The sequence below is a fragment of the Palaemon carinicauda genome, chromosome 31 (genome assembly GCF_036898095.1).
Source record: "Palaemon carinicauda isolate YSFRI2023 chromosome 31, ASM3689809v2, whole genome shotgun sequence".
Taxonomy (NCBI): Eukaryota; Metazoa; Arthropoda; class Malacostraca; order Decapoda; family Palaemonidae; genus Palaemon; species Palaemon carinicauda.
The window spans coordinates 12,466,945-12,491,350 of record NC_090755.1 but is presented as its reverse complement, the minus strand read 5'-3'; the positions used below and the strand labels follow the sequence as shown (position 1 = coordinate 12,491,350).

Sequence of the window (24,406 nt, the reverse complement as noted above, 5' to 3'; positions counted from 1 at the left end):
GTATTATCAACTTCCTCCTCCAAAGTAGAAATGTGAAAAACTTGAAATAATTTTTATCCCTGACAAAAAAAATTACATATTTCCACACGAAACCCCACATTATAGGAAAAAGTCTGTACACTAATAAATTAAGCTGAGGCTAAAGGTAAAAGAAAAAGTGCTTTAGTAGGGAGAGCTTAATAGGAAAGGTCTTCCAAAGGTTGAGTGTTTTAAAAATTGTAAGACAAAAAGCACTGGGCAAGGAACTCGCTTTGGCAGGTGAGGTACTTGCACCAACATTGATGCCGCTAGGTCCAAAATGGGATGAGTTAATGGCAGAGCCTACACAAGGCTGATTCCTACTGTCATTCAAAACGTGAAATCAACCGTTATTTAGCTCCAGCCGAAGCTTTTAAAGAAGAATCTGAGGACTAAGATTCACAGTCCACAGGAAGCATCAGCTATACAGTAACACATTACAGGTATTAATAAATGCACAAAGGTTGTTCATGAGCATGACTTCAGTGGGCAGAGGTATATTAGGATACAGACTGCCATCCAAGTCATCTATCTCAGAATCCAGAAGCCGTATAGAGCTGACTGGATCCCGAAAATGCGTGAATTTCACAACAGAAGGGTCTGAAGTAATTGCAGAGAGCAATACTGGAGGAGATTCCTCTGGCTTTATAATCTGCTGTGTACCAACAGACTCCTTACTGTCTGGTAAACCAGAACTTCTAGACATAACTTGCGGAGTTAGCCTAGAATTCAAAACAAGGCATACAGTACTGAACTAGATTCACCACCTTTGCATCCTGGCTCATTAGCTTCTATAGATTGCAAAAATATAGCAGAATCAGCAAAAAACTTATTTAGCTTGGTAATCAGAACTTTACTTTTGCAGTAATCAACTATCCTAGTCTTCTGTGTCTTTTACCCTGAATTATGACAATTTTCTTTAACGATTTGAAAATCTTTTCCGTGAACAGCTACTAACTGAAGATAATCCTTCATAAGATTATCTGAGAGAGGAGAACATTCTTCACAATCATTATTCAAATCACAGTTTTGCTCCTTAAACAACCCTCCTCACAAGAAGACATAGAGAAATTAAAAGACAACATTCTCTATTAATCTATAATATTTCAAAACAAATTTCTATAGGACTTCCTAAAAAAAACAAAATCACAATCTGGAGCGTGGGTAGAACTGTGCATTCTAACCTATTGATGAGAGAACTAGAAAACAAGAGAGATATGGTTCACCTTCATGATAGTCTTACCATACACAGTCATATGATACCAATACTACACTGGAGGAAAGAAAATGTGAATTTTTAGTTTTAGGGTACACATCAAAATACAACCAACATAGAGGGAGAAGCAATTTGAACATTAGGGGAGATTCATAGCAATAATTAACGATTGAACTTCAATATCAATAGCTGCGTAGTAGTGTACTTTACTGAAATTCTAATACTATATCACCCCTGGACCCGTGACTGGGCTGGCCTATTGAGGACACCGCAGCCCACCCCACATGGGGAGGCCCCGAGAAAAGGTGGGGTAAACATCGGACACGGCAAACCCATCTGGTCAGCTCACCGCGGCTGGCGGACATCCCACTAATGCGGTTGAAACAACAAGAAAAAAAATATTAACATTAGGTGCGTGGAACATCCGCCCCCTCCAAGACGTGACGAACACCAACCGCCCGGAACGACGTACAGCCCTCGTCTGCAAGGAGCTAGCCCGCTTCAATGTTGATGTGGCGGCTCTTAGTGAGACCAGACTACCCGAAGAGGGCAACATCAGGGAAGCTGGAACAGGCTACACCATCTTCTGGAAAGGCAAGGCCCTAGAGGAGCCTCGCATCCACGGTGTCGGCTTCGCCATCCGTTCCCAGCTAGTGCAGCAGCACAACCTCGCTCCCAAGGCCATCAGTGAGCGCCTGATGACTGTCCGCATCCCCATCACGCGGGACAGACATCTCACCCTGATCTCTGTCTACGCCCCGACTATGACCTCAACCGATGATGACAAAGCTGCCTTCTACACCCAGCTCGACCGCACCATCCAGGCAGTGCCTGGCAATGACAAGCTCGTTGTGCTTGGCGACTTTAATGCCCGAGTAGGCAAAGACCATCGCCTGTGGGAGGGAATCATCGGCCGCCATGGCATTGGAAATTGCAACGTCAATGCCAACTCCTATTGGGTCTGTGTGCAGAACACCAACTTGTGGTAACCAACACCATCTTCCAGTTACCAAACCGACAAAAGACCACATGGAGACACCCACGGTCTAAACACTGGCACACCCTGGACTACGTCCTGACCAGAGCCAGAGACCGAGGAGACGTCCGCATCACCCGATCCATGCCCGGAGCGGACGACTGCTGGACGGACCACAGACTCCTCATCTCCCGACTCTCCGTGACGACCCTACGACCACCCAGAAGGGCACCTGACAGCGTACCACACCAACGCTTTGATTGTAGTAAGCTCCGCAACCCACAGGTGGCACAGAACTACAAGGAGGCCTGCGAACAACACCTCGCAGACCCCGTGGGTCAGGCCCCTGTTGAGCACCACTGGACCACCCTCAGAAACGCCATGGCCCGTGCCGCGGAGGAAACACTAGGCTACACCACCAAGAAACGGCAGGATTGGTTTGATGAGAATGATGCTACCATCTCTCTTCTCATTGAAACCAAACGACAAGCACGCCTGACTTTGGAAAACCAACCAACAGCAGCTAACAAATGTGCTCACAAGGTGGCTGAAGCTGGTTGCCAAAGAGGGATCCGTGAAGCCCAGAACACCTGGTGGCAAAGAAAACCTGCAGAAATACAGAGTTTCGCTGACCAATGTGACCTGCGCAGCTTCTATGCAGCAACAAAGGAAATATTCGGTCCCACACGGTCATCAGTGGGCAGCCTGAAGGACGCGGATGGGGCCACGACCATCACCGACAGCGAGGGCATCCTGGCCAGGTGGAGGTCTCACTTTGAGAACCTCCTCAATGACCAAGCAGACACCCCAGACGATCTCCTGCGAATGACCCCGCAGCATTCCGTCCGTCACTGGATGGCACTACCACCCTCCATCCATGACTTCAACAAGGCCCTGCAGCGCATGAAGCCCGGCAAAGCCCCAGGGCCAGACAACATCCCGTTGAGCTCCTCACTCACGGTGGACCCGGTTTGAGGAACAGTTTGATGCTCCTTATACTGAAAATATGGGAGACCAAGACCCTCCCCAGTCACTTCCGCGATGCAAACATCGTTACCATCTTCAAGAAGGGAGACAGGGAGAACTGTAACAACTAATGGGGAATATCACTACCAAGCATCGCGAGTAAGATTTTCGCTCGAATTCTCCTTGACCGCCTCCTTATTCTCGCAGAGGACGTCCTGTCAGTCTCAGTGCGGCTTTCGACCTTCCCGCGGGACCATAGACATGATCTTCTGTGCGTGACAACTACAAGAGAAGAGCCTCGAACAACAACAGCCCATAATGTTCATCTTCTGGGATTTGAAAAAGGCCTTCGACAAAGTACCTCGACCTGCCATGTGGGCTGTCCTTAAAAGATATGGCTGCCCACCCGATTTTGTCAAGTTGGTGCGTGCCCTCCATGACGGAATGGTTGGGAGAGTCTGCCACCAGAACTCTCTTTCAGACCCATTCCCCATCAACGGCAGCCTGAAGCAGGGCTGTGTTCTGGCCCCAACGTGTTTCTCGCTATACACCGCAGCAATGCTCAATGAGATTCCCCCAGACACACCCTCAGTCGACCTACGTTTCCGCATGGATGGAGGCGCTTTCAACCTCGCCAGACTCCGCGCCAGAACCAAGACCACCTTGTGTACAGTGCGAGAACTGCAGTATGCTGACGACAATGCCACCCCAGGTCAGACTACAGAGGACCTGCAGTCATTAGCTGATGCATACAACTCTGCCTACGAACGTTTTGGGATGCAAGTCAACACAGATAAAACCAAGACCCTCGTCCAACATCCACCAGGACTAATGCTCCCAAACTTCAATACCACAGTGAATGACCAACCGTTAGAACAGGTGGACCAGTTCTCCTACCTAGGGAGCATCCTAACATCAGCTCCCACAAGCAAAAAGGACGTGGAGAACAGGATCAGGGCAGCCCACTCCGCCTTTGGCCGACTCAACTGCCGCGTATTTAACAACCACGCACTGACAATGACCACCAAAATAATGGTGCTCAGGGCAGTAGTCCTCTCCACGCTCCTGTATGCATGTGAAACATGGACGCTATATAGAAACGATATTAAAAACCTAGAACGCTTCCAACAAATGAAACTGAGGCAGATCTTGAAAATCCCCAGGAAGAGCCACACCACCAACATTGAAGTCTTAGAACGTGCCTCGCTGACCAGCGTGGAGGCCACCATCATCCACCACCGCCTCCGCTGGATAGGACACATGCATAGGATGGATCCATCTAGGCTCCCAAAGAAAATATTCTACGGAGAACTGACCCAGGGCACCAGACCACGAGGAGCCCCGAAAATGCGCTATAAAGATCAACTAAAACGCACCCTGGCTCTAACTGACATCGATCCTTCCTCATGGGAAGAAACAGCCAGGGACAGGAAAACCTGGAGGAGTACAGTACACCATGGCACAGTGGATTTCGAGGAGAGGAGGAGACAAAATGAGGAGGCTAGGAGGAGAAGAAGGAGAGAGCGATTAGAACAGCCCCGCCCACCACCTACCCTCCCTTGTGAACACTGTCCGCGACTCTTCCACCACAGACTAGGACTTCACAGCCACATCCGACATAAGCACCCACCCCATAGATAGGAGGCTGATGGCTAACGACAGAACCCAATACTCGGACACGAGTGGGCGCCGACGACGACGATATCACCCCTTAACCAATGATTCGGTTTGCAAATACAGTAGGTCCTCTGCATGAGGTCGACACGTTTCAAAGTTTGTTGTTCTTAAGTCTAACATGATTAACATAGCCATCCACCTCACAACCCTCAACTGCATGATCTCTATTGCTTTTAGTGTGCTAGTTTTTCTAGCACTAGTGACCTAGTATACTTATGCATCATGAATTCCTACATCTCTTAATGCATAGGAAAATAAGAGTTTTTATGATAAAACAAAGTTTTATGAATACTTACCTGGCAGTTATATATATATATATATATAGCTGAAATCTCTAAAATCGGCAGAATTTTTCAAAACGAGGCAACCACCTTGTGGGGGTTGGGAGGTAGGTGGTCACACCCGTCACAGGGTGGTACAAGGAATCATTCCCGTGTCCAAGACTTCAGTTCATCTATGCCCGACCTGTCTCCTGAGGGGAGGTGGGTGGGCCATCGAATATATATATAACTGCCAGGTAAGTATTCATAAAACTTTGTTTTATCATAAAAACTCTATTTTTATGAATACAGTGAACCCTCGTTTATCGCGGTAGATAGGTTCCAGACGCGGCCGCGATAGGTGAAAATCCGCGAAGTAGTGACACCATATTTACCTATTTATTCAACATGTATATTCAGACTTTTCAAACCTTCCCTTGTATATAGTACTGTTAACAAACTACCCTTTAATGTACAGAACACTTAATGCATGTACTACAGTACCCTAAACTAAAACAGGCACAAATATTAAAGGCGATTTTATATCATGCGTTTCCTAAACACGCTAAAAAGCATGATAAAAAATGGCAACCAATGTTTTGTTTATGTTTATCTCTGATCATAATGAAGAAACAAAATGGAGGTAGAGCTTTGCTTATTACCCAAACATATTTCTCATACTTTTCCCTTAGAACTACATCACATCTTCCTACTTTATATATATATATATATATATATATATATATATATATATATATATATATAAAATATATATATATAAAATATATATATATATATATATATATATATATGTGTGTGTGTGTGTATATATATATATTTATATGTATACACATATACATACCTACATATATACATACATACATATATACATAAATACATGCATACATATATATATATATATATATATATATATATATATATATATATATATATATATATATATATATTACTGTATATATATGGGTTAGGGAAAAAATCCGCGAAGTGGTGAATCCGCGATGGTCGAACGGCGAAGTAGCGAGGGTTCACTGTAGTACTTACCTGGCAGTTATATATATATATATATATATATATATATATATATATATATATATATATATATATATATATATATATATATATATATATATATATATATATATATATATATATATATATATATATATATATATAGCTGATTCACACATTTGGAGGAGGGAAACAGACAGTAAACATCGTTGGGGAAACAACAAGAGTTGTAGGAGATAAAAACACCTTGATTCCTTGCCTGCTAAGGTAGCTGATTTCAAAGGTACAGCCTCTAGAGTGGCTTTCCCTTAGGAGTGTTTAACCAGGAGTAAGCCTGCAATGCTGCAAAAAACTCAATCGAGTCTGTCAAAGGGATAAGACCAACAACTTGACTAGACTTCCGAAACTACCTTCGCCCCATATAATAAAAACAGCAACCTTACTAAAACTAACCACCTAACCCTGCAACATAAACATAAACTATCTATCTAGACTGAGGGAACTGTACCACAAAACGAAGTCCTCAGACTATCATAAAAACACAAACCCTCATACATGCATATAAACTAAGGTTGAGTGGGGTTATTAACTCCTTTGCCTAATACATAAACCGCAGCTATGTATGGGCCCAAGGTATAGCACTTGCCAAAGTCTACTCTCACCTCTCTAAGTTAATGAGAAGCGAAGACAGAGTTGCTCCTCCAGAAAATTGCATCCATGAATAGCCTAACTAACACATATTCCTGATACGCCAGAGAGGTAGCAATGGCCCTCACTTCGTGAGCCCGTAATTTCAACAGGGCGAAGTGTTCCTCCTCACACAAGAGGTGAGCTTCCCTAATTTTTTCCCTCAGGAAAAAGGACAAAGCATTCTCAGACAGGGGTTTTTGGTGGATCTTTCACTGAACACCATAACAAGTTGGATGCACAGCTCACGTTCATAGTGTGAGCCAAAAAACTTTTGAGGGACCTAACTGAGCAGAGGAGTCTTTCCTTCTCTTGACCCACCAGGTTCGTAAGGTTAATGACATCAAACGTCGTAGGACAGGGTACGAAGGGTTCTCGCTCTTTACGAGAAAGAGGAACCTTAAGGCACAAACTGCCCTATCCTAATTGAAGCTCACCCTCTTCTCAATCGCCTGGACTTCGCTGACCTTTTGGCGTTCGCTAGAGTCATAAGGAAGAGGGTTTTCTTCGTTACAACTCGAAGAGAGGCTAGCAAGATAGGTTCAAATTTCTTGGAGCACAGAAACTTAAACACCACATCCAGGTTTAAGAGTACTGTACCTATTACGTCATCTGAAAAGACCCAATGAGGTCCTGCAAATCTTATTTTGGGACAACTCTAGGCCTCTATGCCTAAAGACGGCCGAGAGCATACTGCTGTATCCATTGATGGTAGATACAGCCGGCTTAAACATCCTGTCTGAGGTACAAGAAGAAGTGTGCAATCTGGCTCAGAAAGGTAGTGGTTGAGGAAAACTTTTGCTGCCTGCACCAAGCTCTAAAGGTCTCCCACTTAGATTGGTAGACTCTTTGTGAAGAGATCCTCCTTGCTCTGGCGATAGCTTTCGTCGCTTGTGCCGAAAAGCCTCGAGATCTGACAAGCTTCTAGTCAGTCTGAAGGAAGTCAGTTTGAGAGCAAGGGGGGTTTTATGATACCTCTCGAAGTGGGGCTGTTGAAGATGATCTGGATTTGCCGAAGTCTTCTTGGGAAGTCCATCAACATGCCCATCACTTCCGAAAACCATTCCCTTGCAGGCCAGAATGGAGCTGCTAGGATCATTCGCCCCGAATCGAGGAGAGCGAATTTCCTGAAGACTAGATTGATGATCTCAAACGGGGCAACGCAAACATGTCCACCCCCGTCCAATCCATCAAGAAGGAGTCCACTGCTACAGCCTCCTCGTCCGGGACTAGGGAGCAGCAGTAGGGGATCCTCTTCTTCCAGTTGGAGGCAAAAAGGTCTGTTACAGGTCTGCCCGACAACATCCAGAGACTGACATACTTGCGGGTTGAGAGACCATTTTGAGGGAAAAACAAGTCTCTTCCTGCTGAGCATGTTTGCCCCGATGTTTCTTGCCCTTGAACAAACCTCCTTTCTAGATCCAAGAGATCAGAACGAAGGCGTCCTTGATCTCGACATACGATTCGACTAGTGTCATCACGAAGTCCCAGATTCTCATGTTCAAAGTCATGCCACGTGCTAGAACTTCGACATCGACCGTCCTAAAAGACGAGGCGCCGATCGTCCTTAAGACGTGGCGCCGATAGTCCTGTAAGACGTGGTGCCGAAAGTCCTGAAAGACGTGGAGCCGAGAGGTAAACAGAGCGAGACGCTGATCGTTCTAAAAGACGTGGTGCTGAGCGTCCTGGTTTCAGAAGAGAGACTTCTTGTTGACAGGAAGACCTAACTATTTGATAGGCTCAACGTTATCTAAAAATCCAGATACAGGGACGCTCTGATTTCACTTGAGTGCAGTATTCTGCTACATTAAGCAAAAGTAACGTGAACATTAGAGGGGCGGAGCTGAGACCAAAACACACGGCCCGAAACTGACCCATTCTACACCCGTTCTTTCTTGTAAACAAACCTCAAATAAAGTTTGATTGCATAGCCTGCCACTTAGACTCCTCTCTAGAACTGAGAGAGAGAATCGTAGCTAAAAACTAAAGGTTTCCCTATAAAAGGAAAAAGTAATCCTCCTTCAGATGAAGTACTGACCAAAGGTCTGCTCCCCTCTTCTCCTAAGATTTTGATGTCTCCATGGAGAACTTTGACTTCTGAACGAAGGGGTAAAGAGCATTTACGTCCAGGACCAGACAAAAGACTCCCTCTCCCAAAAGAGAGACATTGAAGTTGCAAAGTCGGTTAGGCAGTAAAGTCTTATCTGAGTAACTAACAAAGGAGGATTCACTAGGAAAAAGATTTCGCATCCATCCTTAATAAAAACACGGACCGAAGGTCTGCTCCTCTCCTCTCCCAGGCTCGCCAGAAGAAGCTAAGACTGGCTCCTACTGTTGTTAGTTCGGTTAGAGAAAAAAGCATGCAGAAAATTTCTTGCTGATTAAGACACCAAAACCTGTCTTTGACCAACTCTTCAGGGAGAGGAGAGAAAGAAAAAAGGAGAAGTACGAACCTTAATTATGACCTCTGATTTCAAAATTATCCAGCCTCATTGCCTGTATTCCTTAAGAGACTCGGCAATCTACCAAGGGGGCCGTAAAAAAATCTCTGTGGGGCTGCCACAAGGTCTTCGACCTAAACGTGGCTAGACCTCCACCCTTGCTATCCTGGCCTATCTGATAAGGAAGCCAGCATTAATAGTTTCTGTTTTAAGAAAAAATTAATATATTCATAAAACTCCATTAATGACCACGTGAAAACTCAGAGTGTGGGGAACATGGAGCAACAGAACTTAGGATCTTCTTCTGTTAACCTCAAATAATTCAACAGGAGAAAAGTGATCACTAAAGTCATCCTTTGACAAAGATCTTATAAGACGTGTCGTCGCCCTGAAAGAACGAGGCGGCTATTGTCCTATCGCCCTGAAAGACGAGGCTGCATTCGTCCTGAAAGACGAGGCTGCCCTCGTCCTGAAAGACGAGGCTGCCCTCGCCCTGATAGACGAGGCTGCCCTCGCCCTGAAAGACGAGGCTGCACTCGCCCTGAAAGACGAGGCTGCACTCGACCTGAAAGACGAGGCTGCATTCGTCCCGAAAGACGAGGCTGCATTCGTCCCGAAAGACGAGGCTGCATTCGTCCCGAAAGACGAGGCTGCATTCGTCCCGAAAGACGAGGCTGCATTCGTCCCGAAAGACGAGGCTGCATTCCCGAAAGACGAGGCTGCATTCGCCCCGAAAGACGAGGCTGCATTCGCCCCGAAAGACGAGGCTGCATTCGCCCTGAAAGACGAGGCTGCATTCGCCCCGAAAGACGAGGCAGCATTCGCGCTGAAAGACGAGGCTGCATTCGCCCTGAAAGACGAGGCAGCATTCGCCCTGAAAGACGAGGCTGCATTCGCCCTGAAAGAATGAGGCTGCATTCGCCCTGAAAGAATGAGGCTGCATTCGCCCTGAAAGACGAGGCTGCATTAGCCCTGAAAGACGAGGCTGCATTCGCCCTGATTGACGAGGAGGCAATCGTCCTGAAAGACGAGGAGGCAATCGTCCTGAAAGACGAGGCGCCTATCGTCCTGTCTTGAAAGACGAGGCGCCTATCATCCTGTCTTGAAAGACTTAGCGTCGAGCGTTAAGGCAAAATGATATTCATTATGCCGCTCGGCGCGTTCGGTTCCGACCAGAGAGTTCATAAGGCCGACTGGCGCTCTGGGACAAAAACCTTGTCAATGATGGTTTGTAAGCATTGATATTATCAGCGAATATCTATGACTTATAGTATTGCCATTAAAATCAAAAGTGATGCAATGCAAAACTCTAAAAGCAGTGTAAGAATCTTAACGCCCAACGCTCTTTGCTTTCCCATGGCAAGGGAGAGCATTCTTGGGAACGTTAACAGGAATGCTCGCGAGGGCGTTTGCTCGTGAGCTAACGCCTCTCGTTTCCTTTCGCCGATCGACGTTCCTTCTCCCATGGGCCGGGGAGCTTGGAAGAGGTCTAAGGCTAGGAAAACGACGTCCACTGTGCTGAATGAATCCAATGCCTAATTTAGCACTGAAACTTGCACTATTAAACTCTTACACAAAAGACCGTAAATAGTCCTGCCCGTTGTGAGAGAACTTGTTCTGCTGCCACGGGCTTGAATGAGAAAGCAATATCGTCTCTAGTACTTGGTATATAAACTGTAACAAAATATTTTTATAAAATATTAAACTTTTTTCATAATAAAATAAACTTTCAAACATACTTACCCGGCGGTCACAAAAAGAAAAACCACCGGGCAAGAGTTGAGATTAAAAATAAATGTTGAACACACTCACCCGGTAGTTACATATAACCACCGGTAAAATTAAATGTCATAAATACCTACCAGGTAGTTACATACAAACGCCGGGAAAGTTTTACGTTAAAGATTAAAATGAACAGAAAATGGGAAAACAAATGTAATCCACAATTAATTCAAGGGGTTTTCAAAAACAAGCGAGTTGTAATGATAAAAAGAACAGATATAGCAATAACGTATCTATATATATAAATGTAAACAATAGGAACATATAAATGAAAATACTACTAAAACTAGAATTCCCATATCGTTGTTGTTGGAGAATTATAGCTATCACTTTAATTCCCATATCGAAAAGAACGCTACCAAGGCATGTTGGGACTGCATCGATAGTAACAAGTAACAGCGTAAATTAACCATACGCTAGTTCTATTTAATTTATGAAATTAGATGGATGATTTAAAGAACGAATACTAAATGGACAAATATTTCTTTAGAATTTTACATTAAAAGTTAAAAAACTTATATAAGTGGAATTCCTCCCATTCTTTACATAAAACAAATAAAGAGAATTTGCAAGACATACAATGAACATTACGTCACACGACTGTGACGTCATAGAGTTGGCGGAACGTATTTCCGTCATCAGGATTAAAAACTTTGCACCTAAAATATAGTGCACAAACAAAACCCCTGCATACAAACTGTGAGGATCAACTGACACTTTCGGTAACCTCACCTTGCATACATCACTCGCACAAACACGAAAATTAAGTTATCACTCATGATAAACAAAGTGAATAATAACAAAACACGATTGCCAAATCCCTAAATCAGTGTACTTCACTAAACGAAGTCCAAAAAAGCGAAGAAGGGAAAATGATTTGAAAAACTCTCAATGGTGGACCGACGATGTTTTCGATCCAGCCGGCAGAGATGAACTGAAGTCTTGGACACGGGAATGGTTCCTTGTACCACCCTGTGACGGGTGTGACCACCTACCTCCCAACCACCACAAGGCGGTTGCCTCGTTTTGGAAAATTCTGCCGATTTTAGAGATATCAGCTATATATATATAACTGCCAGGTAAGTACTATTCATAAAAATAATCTTTACATTAGTTAAAACATTTCTTCTTTATTGCACACAATGTTTCTCATTTCTGAAAGTCAGTAAGTCGAATGTTCTTATCTTGGGGACTTACTGTAGTTTGCCAACCTCTTAGTTGGGGGGAAGGCAGCTTTTTCCTCAACACAACTGCCTTTTAGCCTAAATGTTGCATTTTTTCTACTGACGCAGTTCCAGTAGGCCTTGCTGCTTCCTCCGGTTGCCTTGGCAACCATGGAGGTAGCAGCAGTAGGGGATTCAGCATATGAAACTTCCTTTGTGGTGGATAACGGGGGAGGGTGGGCTGTGGCACCCTAGCAGTACCAGCCAGACTCGGCTGAATCCCTCGTTAGGCTGGGAGGAGCGGAGAGAGAAAAGGTCTCCTTTTGTTTCTTTGATGTCGGCTACCCCCCAAAATTGGGGGAAGTGCCTTGGTAAATAGAATAAATCCTTAGCATCACACTGACCAGTTACATTCCATTGTTAGTTTATATGTTTTTGGTATAAACTGTTCTATTACATTCTTTTTCCTCTTAAAAGTAAATATATCAATACAATTTACTTTATATCAAAACTTTACCAATAGGGGAATGATCTAATTATCCCCTTACTGAAAAATACATTCAACTACTGAACATTTGTTCACACGTGACAGGATACTGTCAAAAGTGAGCCTTACTGTGAATACCATGCACAGTAATAAAGGTTTCATCTTGTATTGTGGCGTCTTCCTTCAAAACCAAACCTTTATAATTACATAGTTTCTCTGTAAAGCAATTGTTATTCTATTTGATAGATTCTTTCTATGTATATTTAGTCGTATGGACTTATGAATTTGGGTTGCCTGGACCAGAGAGGTGATTCAGCGCATATGTGCGCTGAGAAAACGCCATACGACATCTGCTAAATGAAGTCAAGTTGAAAAGAGCTACGACACCAAGATGGAAGAAGGGAAGCTGGAACAGAGGTAAAGGAGTACATAATGTCCTCGATTTACAAACTTAATAGGTTCCAAGAAGCTTTTTGTAAGTCCAATTTTGTTATATTTCGGCTTAGGGTAGGCCTATCCTGAATTCCATGCCTATCATTTCCAGCTACAAAATTCAATAAATAATCAGGTCTCATATGAAATAGATATCATGTTATTACAAATGTTATTTTACTTAATGTATTAAATAATACAATATTGTTTTACTACAGTACTTCTTTATCTTATCTTTGTTATTTTTAGTTAAATTTGTATTTGTATCTCCGAATATTTGAGAGTCGGATGTTTGTGAGCTGAGGTCCTTCAGTAAGTGGGTACTTGTGGGCCAAAGGGACATTGCGAATACCTTAAAGTTATTACTTTGAAAATCCAATGGCCACTTACCTTGAAATCCTTTTCTAAGAAACGTATGCAGTAAGTCTTATCCCATCCTTTGGGGAAAACGTCGAAGCTGATCTGCCCACCTGAGGTAAACATAGATAAAATATAATCTTTGTAGATATTCAATTTCTCATGTACCATATTTACTATAGAAAGAATGCATAATAAAAAAGATTTGAATGATAAATCTAAAACTCTTATAATTATCAATACTAAAACGAGAAAACAAAACTTTCTGAAACAGACATCTTTTAACAGTTAAGAGCTGGGGAATTTTCAATTATCTGTACAGTATATGGACTTCTATTTGTTCCTCAGTCTCCAGTAGAAGGACAAATAGCAAACATTAAGAGATATTGAAGTCAAGAATGCTATAAAGATTGGAAAAGTAAACAAAGCTGCAAGAAAAAGAGGCAACAATAGAAATGATTACGATATTGGGAAATCTAGGCAAAGAAAGGGGTGCGCACAATATTGGAAAAAGATCTGGGATGTAGAGGAATTTGGGACTTGGAAGATAGCTGGGTGATAATATTGTAAAAATCTAAAAGGAGACATGTTAAAGTGTGGGAACTGCAGAGGAATAGAGCTTTTGGAGCCTGTATTCAAGATACACTGTATTAATAGTAAAAGGAAGGTTGAAAGAGTTACTTGATATACATGAGCAGTTAAATATCAGAAAAATTTTATAGTAATTTGTATTTTTCCTAACTATATAAACCTCTGACCTGTAATAGGAGCATGACTTCAGAGAAGCTGGAGCATTCGTTTAAACTTTCAACGAAGTAGTTAGTGGTAGCTGGTGGGGGAAAAGGGGGAGGGCCAGCCAACTCGCCAGGTAATATAACCTTCACTTTGACCTTAACTTAGGATTAGTGCGGTAGCTGAGTCCAACAGTAACTTGTAAGCCTCATTTTGTATAGTCAAGAAAAATAGGAATTGCTTAAAAAATCATTCTGATTTGATTCTATAGGGATACATCTGGTTTTTATATTTTGAAAAAAAAAAAACACAATTTTAAAAATATTTGATTTATTTCTATATGAATACAAACTCTCATCCTTCAACAGGAGACTTATCCTTAGGAACAAGGAATTCCCTATGATGAAAATGGCACACTTACTAACTTGGAAAGGCCAAAGCAGTTTCGTTCTGTGGAGAATCAAAATGTTATTTTTATTAATAAAATAAATTTTTGAATATACTTACCCGATAATCATGTAGCTGTCAACTCCGTTGCCCGACAGAATTCTATGGAGGGATACGCCAGCTATCACAATACTAGAAGGGGGTGTATTTACCAGCGCCACCTGTGGCCAGGTACTCAAGTACTTCTTGTTGACACCTCCTCAATTATTCCTCGGTCCACTGGTTCTCTATGGGGAGGAAGGGAGGGTCGATTAAATCATGATTATCGGGTAAGTATATTCAAAAATTTATTTTATTAATAAAAATAACATTTTTCAATATTAAACTTACCCGATAATCATGTAGCTGATTCACACCCAGGGGGGTGGGTGAAAACCAGTGTACAAGATTAAAGGATAGCTAAGTATCCCATATTTCATATAATCAGTTATCCACAATAACAATGAAATAATAAGTACCTGGTAAGGAAGTCGACTTGAACCGTTACTCTGCCTTTAATAAGATCGTCTTCCTTACTGAGCGCAGCGTTCCTCTTGGGAGGCTGAATCAACTCAAAGGTGATAAAGTATACAGGGCTGCAACCCATACTAAAGGACCTCATCACAACCTTTAACCTTGGCGCTTCTCAAGAAAGAATTGACCACCCGCCAAATCAACAAGGATGTGGAAGGCTTCTTAGCCGACCGTACAACCCATAAAAAGTATTCAAGAGAAAGGTTAAAAAGTTATGGGATTATGGGAATGTAGTGGCTGAGCCCTCGCCTACTACTGCATTCGTTGCTACGAATAGACCCAGGGTGTAGCAGTACTCGTAAAGAGACTGGACATCTTTGAGATAGAATGATGCGAACACTGACTTGTTTCTCCAATAGGTTGCATCCATAACACTCTGCAGAGAACGGTTCTGTTTGAAGGCCACTGAAGTAGCCACAGCTCTCACTTCATGTGTCCTTACCTTCAGCAAAGCAAGGTCTTCTTCCTTCAGATGAGAATTTGCTTCTCTAATCAGAAGCCTGATGTAGAAAGAAACTGAGTTCTTAGACATTGGTAGAGAAGGCTTCTTGATAGCACACCATAAGGCTTCTGATTGTCCTCGTAATGGTTTTGACCTTTAGATAGTACTTAAGAGCTCTAACTGGGCAAAGTACTCTCTCCAGTTCGTTCCCCACCATGTTGGACAGGCTTGGGATCTCGAACGACTTAGGCCAAGGACGGGAAGGAAGCTCGTTTTTAGCCAAAAAACCGAGCTGTAAGGAACATGTAGCCGTTTCAGATGTGAAACCTATGTTCCTGCTGAAGGCGTGGATCTCACTTACTCTTTTACCTGTTGCTAAGCACACGAGGAAAAGAGTTTTTTAAATGTGAGGTCCTTAAAAGAGGCTGATTGGAGCGGTTCAAATCCTGATGACATTAGGAACCTTAGGACCACGTCTAGATTCCAGCCTGGAGTGGACAACCGACGTTCCTTTGAGGTCTCAAAAGACCTAAGGAGGTCCTGTAGATCTTTGTTGGAGGAAAGATCCAAGCCTCTGTGGCGGAAAACCGCTGCCAACAAACTTCTGTAACCCTTGATCGTAGGAGCTGATAGGGAGCTTACGTTCCTTAGATGTAACAGGAAGTCAGCAATCTGGGTTACATTGGTACTGGTTGAGGAAAACTGCATTGGCCTTGCACCAGCTTCGGAAGACTTCCCATAAAGACTGATAGACTCTGAGAGTGGACGTCGTCCTTGCTCTGGCAATCGCTCTGGCTGCCTCCTTCGAAAAGCCTCTAGCTCTTGAGAGTCTTTCGATAGTCTGAAGGCAGTCAGACGAAGAGCGTGGAGGTTGGGTGTACCTTCTTTACGTGAGGTTGACGCAGAAGGTCCACTCTAGGAGGAAGAGTCCTGGGAACGTCGACCAGCCATTGCAGTACCTCAGTGAACCATTCTCTCGCGGGCCAGAGGGGAGCAACCAACGTCAGCCGTGTCCCTTTGTGAGAGGCGAACTTCTGAAGTACCCTGTTGACAATCTTGAACGGCGGGAATGCATACAGGTTGAGATGGGACCAATCCAGCAGAAAGGCATCCACGCGAACTGCTGCTGGGTCTGGAATCGGAGAACAATACAAGAGGAGCCTCTTGGTCATCGAGGTAGCGAATAGATCTATGGTTGGCTGACCCCACAGGGCCCAAAGTCTGCTGCAAACATTCTTGTGAAGGGTCCACTCTGTGGGGAAGACCTGACCCTTCCGGCTGAGGCGATCTGCCATGACATTCATATCGCCCTGAATGAGCCTCGTTACCAGCGTGAGCTTTCGATCTTTTGACCAAATGAGGAGGTCCCTTGCGATCTCGAACAACTTCCTCGAATGAGTCCCTCCCTGCTTGGAGATGTAAGCCAAGGCTGTGGTGTAGTCGGAGTTCACCTCCACCACCTTGTTAAGCTGGAGGGACTTGAAGTTTATCAAGGCCAAATGAACTGCCAACAACTCCTTGCAATAGATGTGAAGTGTCCTTTGCTCCTGATTCCATGTTCCCGAGCATTCCTGTCCGTCCAGTGTCGCACCCCAGCCCGTGTCCGATGCGTCCGAGAAGAGACGGTGGTCGGAGGACTGAACAGCCAATGGTAGACCTTCCTTGAGAAGAATGCTGTTCTTCCACCACGTTAGAGTAGACCTCATCTCTTCGGAAACAGGAACTGAGCCCGTCTCTAGCGTCATGTCCTTTATCCAGTGAGCAGCTAGATGATACTGAAGGGGGCGGAGGTGGAGTCTCCCTAACTCGATGAACAGGGCCAGCGATGAAAGTGTCCCTGTTAGACTCATCCACTGCCTGACTAAGCATCGGTTCCTTCTCAGCATGCTCTGGATGCATTCTAGGGCTTGGAAGATCCTTGGGGCCGACGGACAAGTCCGAAAAGCTCGACTCTGAAGATCCATACCCAAGGAGACAATGGTCTGGGATGGAACGAGCTGAGACTCTTCAAAATTGACCAGGAGGCCCAGTTCCTTGGTCAGATCCATAGTCCATTTGAAAATCTCCAGACAGCGACGACTTGAGGGAGCTCTTAAAAGCCAGTAGTCTGACGGAGCCGGACACAAGATCATGATACTGCTGCACAGTCTGTAAACTGTCAATCATGGGCAAGCGAGGAAGTACAGTGACAACCCGAATCTGTCTAGACTGTCTGGGTCGTACAGACAACTCCTTAACGGGTTGCTGAGGTTGCCCACTGCGTCACAACAAGTCCCTTCTGTTGGTTGTTGAACGTCTTCCCCGTGACACATTGACTCCGTAAACAAAAAATCCTCTAACAAGGACTAAGCTTGGACTGCATGTCATGCAACACAGCTCAAGGTCTATGGGAGCAGGTGTGGTAACAGACGGGATTAGCGGCTGAAGTGTAACCATTACCTTCCCTGTAAGCATGTTATGCTTAAATAAAAGTCCATAAGAGGTTATGCAGCTAAAGGCTCCCTCCAAATCACAGAGTCCTCAAGGGAATATCAGAAGGAGGGAGAAAAGAACTTTCTCATCTACAGGGACCTTATCCTAGAAAAGCTAAGTTCTCTGAGTGAGGGTTCACTGGTGCAAAGCAGCAGACTAGAAGGCAACGTTATGAAACTGCTTGACAGTCTAGTGAGTTGGCAACAACCCAAGATGTGTTGAGAAGCATGCGGTAAGGTATGCAGAGCATGATGTATGCAGAGTATGCTGTATGCAGAGCATGCTGTATGTAGAGCATGTTGTATGCAGAGCATGCTGAATGCAGAGCATGCTGTATGCAGAGCATGTTGTATGCAGAGCATGCTGAATGCAGAGCATGCTGAATGCTGAGCATGTAGTAAGTAGAGCCTGCTGTAAGCAGAGCCTGCTGAAAGGAAAGCAGAGCGTGTGCATGGCGTTTAACATTTCTCAGAAATTCCATGACCAGTGCTAGAGTGCTTTATGCATGCTTGCATGGGGTTTAAACCATGGTATGCTGAACAGCAGAGTCAGAACGAGCTGGAACAACAACAGAGGTTTCCTCAACTTGAGGGAAAACCTGAGGTTCAGACTGCATAGGCTGAACAACAGACGGAGCAGAAGGCAGGTGCAAGGGTGAAGGAGGTTGACTCCTAGCAAGAGTTGCACCCAAGGATTGCACCAGCTGAGCGGAGGACGGAGGCGGAGTAGTCCGTTCCTGTTCCTGAGAGATGAGTGGAGCATGAGAAGGTTGAGGCTGCGCAGAACAAGGTAAAGTTCTAGCAAGCTGAGGCTCCTGAGGCGCAAGTGCATGGTGTAGATGAGCTTGCCAAGATGAGGGTTGAACTCGGTGCAGCGCTGTTGTACCCCAACCGAGAGTTGCACCACTGGTGGAGCAGCAAGGGGAGGAGGAGGAAGAGTGTAACTCTCCTGATCCCAAAGCAAGGGTTGCCTTAAAGAAGGCTGAGGCTGAACAACACTGTGAACAGCAAACACCGAAAGTGGTTCAACATCGTACGCCTGGCAGATGGTGCTGCGACCAGGCGGAGCAGGTGCTGGCTGAGCGAGCACAGGCGGAGCAGGTGCAGGCTGGGCGAGCACAGGTGCAGCGAGAACAGGTGGAGGGAGTGCAGGAGGTGCAACACTCTCAGCCCGACACTCACGCATCAAGTCCGAAAGCTGTGCTTGCATGGACTGTAGTAGAGTCCACAACATCATACGCCTGGCAGATGGTACTGTGATCAGGCGGAGCGAGTGTAGGAGGAGGGAGTGTAGGCGGAGGCGTAGGAGCAACACTCTCAGCCCGACACTCACTCATCAAGTCCGAAAGCTGTGCTTGCATGGACTGTAGTAGAGTCCACAACATCGTACGCCTGGCAGATGGTACTGTGATCAGGCGGAGCGAGTGTAGGAGGAGGGAGTGTAGGCGGAGGCGGAGGAGCAACACTCTCAGCCCGACACTCACTCATCAAGTCCGAAAGCTGTGCTTGCATGGACTGTAGTAGAGTTCACAACATCGTACGCCTGGCAGATGGTGCTGCGACCAGGCGGAGCAGGTGCAGGCTGGGCGAGCACAGGCGGAGCAGGTGCAGGCTGGGCGAGCACAGGTGCAGGCTGGGCGAGCACAGGCGGAGCAGGTGCAGGCTGGGCGAGCACAGGTGCAGCGAGAACAGGTGGAGGGAGTGCAGGCGGTGCAACACTCTCAGCCCGACACTCACGCATCAAGACCGAAAGTTGTGACTGTATGGACTGCAGTAGAGTTAACTTGGGGTCGGCAGACACTAAGTTCTGCTGAGGTAAAGCCTTAACAGCAGAGATCTGTTGTGGCAGAACCTTACTCCTCTTAGTCGGAGTGTAATCAACTGATGACTGAGGAGAGTCAGAGCTAACCCAATGACTGCATTCGGGTTGTGAACTTTAACTTCGTACGTCTGGCATAGGTCTGGACTGGCGCGCACAAAAGTACCCTCACGCACTAATCACTTATCACTTTGATTTCTGTTTGCACTTATTTCACTGAACTCGAAACTTTAAGTGGTTTGTACCTGAAATACGCAATTCTATCCTTTCTCAAAGTTAGTAATTGCGAAAACAGAATTACAATGTAACAGAAAAATCTAATGAAAGATAAATCAGTGGTTGGAAAGAGACTAAACACTAGATCACTCTAGAAACGTTTAGTTTCTTCCCCTAAAGAGACTAGGGAGAAGAGCAAAAAACGATAACGACGTTACTCGTACGCCTGGCAGGCTTGAATGAAACGTTTATCCTCTTTCTCCCTCCGTCTCTATCTCTCTCTCTCTCTCTCTCTCTTGACTTAGAACCTGAGAGAAGAGCCCAATCATATATATCGTTAAAACATATTATTGTTAAAGGAAAAAAACTAAAAAGTTCCTTTATTAGGATCAAAACCATTAAGTTAAGAAAGAATGAACAAAACGCTAGACACGGTTACTCTTACTGCAACGTGAAACCGTGAACATTCTTTCTCTATCGTAACGATAGAGTGCAAGTTGAACGTTCTGAACGTCAACAACTGCAGAGACAAAACAAAACGTTAGTTCAGCTTTGAAAACAGTACGAGACTGTCAAAGAAAATCTTTCAAACTCTGTGGCGGAAATAGCATAATATGTTAACAGGTAAAACCGAAATGACGGGCTCAAAGTTTATTAACTTCGGTAAAAGACCGCCTACTATTAGGAAGGTCGAATATAAACAAATATAAAAATTAATTTTAATGAGTTTATAATAAAAGGAAGTTAATCGAAGAGGCCTATAAGAGGCGGAGAGATATAAAATAAATCTATAACTTATGTTAAGCAAAATTAAGAAAGAGATTCTATACTCTCTTAGACACCAACACTTCCGTCTAAGGGAAGGGTCGGCCATTGAAAAGTGAACGAGAGTTCATACTCTCTCGTCACCAAAATTAATCAAATTAATTCCAAAAGCTAACTAAGCTAATATAGAAGTTTTCCAGTAAAGCGACAGCCGAAATCAAAGAGAAATACTTCACCAAAGTCGTGAAAATACTCCAAGAACATAAGCGTATCCCAGAACGATCTTGCCGGAAGCACGACAGAGGAATAATTGAGGAGGTGTCAACAAGAAGTACTTGAGTACCTGGCCACAGGTGGCGCTGGTAAATACACCCCCTTCTAGTATTGTGATAGCTGGCGTATCCCTCCATAGAATTCTGTCGGGCAACGGAGTTGACAGCTACATGATTATCGGGTAAGTTTAATATTGAAAAATAAATGACTCCTTGCAACCTCCCATGAACCTCAGCATGAGGATGTCGCATGTGTTAGGCTTAGTTTCTACCAGGAGACTGGTAGGTGGTCGCGGAAGGACATATTTCCGAAAGGATATGTTGTCAGAATGTATGGTTATTTATAAACATTTAGAGATGCAGTATTAAAACAAACCCAACTGAAATCATAATCTTAGTTATTGTATCAAAAGTTCATAATACAATATCGTAATAAAACAACATCATATAATTTAAGGCAGTAAGCAAGACGGCATTTGCAATATGATACCAGACGATTTGTTGACTTTTACAGATGGAAACCGTGGGCATTAGAGTTAGGTGAATCCTGCCATAGGCCAAAATTTATCAAAATTCAATTTTCTGTAATGGGTTGCACACAAAACTTCCCTCCCCCCTCACCTGGGAGGGTGGAGGAAATACTTCAATACAAAATTTTTAAATAAAAGTTTACTTAGTCGTGAGGCTTACCAATATCTAGCATCTGGTCTAGCACATAACGGAAATGAATGCTACACCCCAAGGAGGGGAGGAGATAAGAAGAGAAAGACCAGACATTCTTAACTCTCCCCGGCTCCTGTGCCTCGTACCAAAACACTCTCCAGGGGAGGGTTGAGATTTCTTCTTTTAAAGGTTGCTTATGAATGGTAGAGGCAAGGGACAGTGAAAATGCCCTAGAGACTAACATATATACATATGATCAGCATCCAAGTCCCCTCTCCACTTAACCTAGGACCAGGCAGACCTATAGCACACCCCCATCCCATACATTAACATCCTAAGCTCACAAGGATGGTGAGGTTGCAGACACTACAGTACAAGAAACTGTCGAATTTGAGTGGGACTCTATCTCCCGTACAGCGGAACGCTAGACAGGGACTTTTCCCATACGCCACCACCAACTGCGAAACTATGCAGATGAATTGGGTGGTGTCTTGCGGAAGACTGCCCAATCGGTCGTCTGTTTATCTGTAACTACTTCTTCCTTCTCTTTGGGCCGGCAGGAGTCTGGGGGGGAGAGAGAGAGAAAGAGAGAGAAAGAATCAGTAGATTGTCCAGGAAAGGGAAAGAAGTGGTGCAGAGTCCTTCATTTCTACTAGCAGTATTTGTACTCATTCTCACAAGAAACAGAGCACTGCAGCAAACGTACCATGCACTGATACATTTACTGGGGAAAGGAAGGCTCGTACTGTCTCAACCTTGCAAACAAGAACACACAACAATCATTTTCCAAAATGTATATAACTCGATACCACACCGCATTGATAGGACTTCCTGAAGAAGGACGAACTTAAAGTGTCTTCCATGGAGTTGTGCAGTTCGATGACGTAGCTCCCACAGGAAGAGAGACCACAACAGAACATCCAAGTGATATGTTCTTAGCACCTTTCTGGGATCAGGAAGACTCTGAAAGAAAGGAGAAAAGAGGGGCCCTTCCCTTCATACACTGTGTGTATTGAACTGCAGCCAAAGTCAAAGTGTTAGTCGTACCCTCCACCAGGCAACAACTAAATACCACAGTAAAATTTAAACCACTGAAGTCATACTTCTACTACAGGCAATGATTTGTATTTGTACAGGAACAAATATCAACGCTTCCTTACCTATGGAAAACACCAGACCAGAATCGGCAAACTCTTTCTCCAATGCAGACACAAACTGTTTCCTGATGTTATGCACCTACAGAGGGAGAAAAAAAATTCTAGTACAGTACTGCATTGTTCAAGAGCCTCCCTTTGCAATAAAGAAAAAGTTAAATCTGCCGTATGTAACTTAGAAATTTGTTCAAACACTTAAGTGATTTTTAAAATGCTTATAAACGAACTTTATATTATGAATACATCAGCTCTCACCTTATCATATTCCCCAAACTGGTCTCTCTCTGCCTGAGAGCAGCTACGGCCCACGGGACATACGTTGATGAGGCCATTGCGAAACTCGATGAACGTACCTCTCTTCACTGGCAGAGTGAGGTTTGACATGTACCGCAATGCATAATTGATAAAAGACTGAAGTTTTTCTTCTCCCATGTAATTCTGAATTGACTGTAAAATAAAAAGAATTATTATTATTATTACTATCTAGGCTACAACACTATCACTACTGTACTATTATTACTAGCTAAGCTACAACTCTAGTTGGAGAAGCAGGATGCTATAAGTGTATGGGTTCTATTAGGGAAAAATAGCCCAGTAAGGAAAGGAAATAAAGAAAATATATATGAGAATTAATGGATAAAGAACATGAAATATCTTAAGATCATAACATCAAAATAGATCTGTCATATATAAACTATGAATAGATATGACAAATTTGTGGGTAATTTGTATTTTTCCTAACTATACAAACCTTAGCTACCCTCCCTACCCCCCGATAACTAGCGGATGGGGTAGTAAACCCTCGTTAAAATTCTAATGGCTCGTCATTTCAGCTACGCCGAAAGTAATTACCCATGTTAAATAGCGTGGTTTGTATTTCAGTTACGGAACAAACTTATATTAGCCTGTTCAACATAAAAAAAAAAAAAAAATTGGCTGCAAGTTTAAACTCCTGAAGTTCCACCCTTTCATCATTCCACAACTTGGTCACAGCTGGGATAAAGCTTTTAGAATACTGTGTAATATTGAACCATATGATGGCGAAGGAAGAACTGTTATTATTATTATTATTAAATGCTAAGCTACAACCCTAGTTGGAAAAGCAGGATGCTATAAGCCCAGGGGCCCCAACAGGGAAAATAGCCCAGTGAGGAAAGGAAATAAGGAAAAATAGAACATTTTAGGAATAGTAACATTAAAATAAATATTTCCTATTTAAACTATAAAAACTTTAACAGAACAAGAGGAAGAGAAACTAGATAGAAAAGTGTGCCCGAGTGTACCCTCAAGCAAGAGAACTCTAACCCAAGGCAGTGTAAGACCATGGGTCAGAGGCTATGGCACTACCCAAGAATAGAGAACAATGGTTTGATTTTGGAGTGTCTTTCTCCTAGAAGAGCTGCTTACCATAGCTAAACAGC

At 43.9% G+C, this 24,406-nt stretch overlaps 1 protein-coding gene across 2 annotated transcripts in view; it reads right to left on the bottom strand.

The window, feature by feature from the left end:
- The window catches only part of Pmm2 (phosphomannomutase), a 66,805-nt gene that overhangs the window by 39,141 nt on the left and 3,258 nt on the right, over positions 1-24,406 (bottom strand). For both annotated transcript variants that reach the window (XR_011040711.1, XM_068354869.1), the window contains exons 4-6: positions 23,241-23,432; positions 22,992-23,067; positions 13,525-13,604 (exon numbers count right to left, since the gene is read on the bottom strand). Coding sequence is in view for 1 of the 2 variants with exons in the window: in XM_068354869.1 (XP_068210970.1) it covers positions 13,525-13,604; positions 22,992-23,067; positions 23,241-23,432 (348 nt within the window). In the remaining variant the exon portion in view is untranslated. The remainder of the gene's footprint in view (positions 1-13,524; positions 13,605-22,991; positions 23,068-23,240; positions 23,433-24,406) is intronic.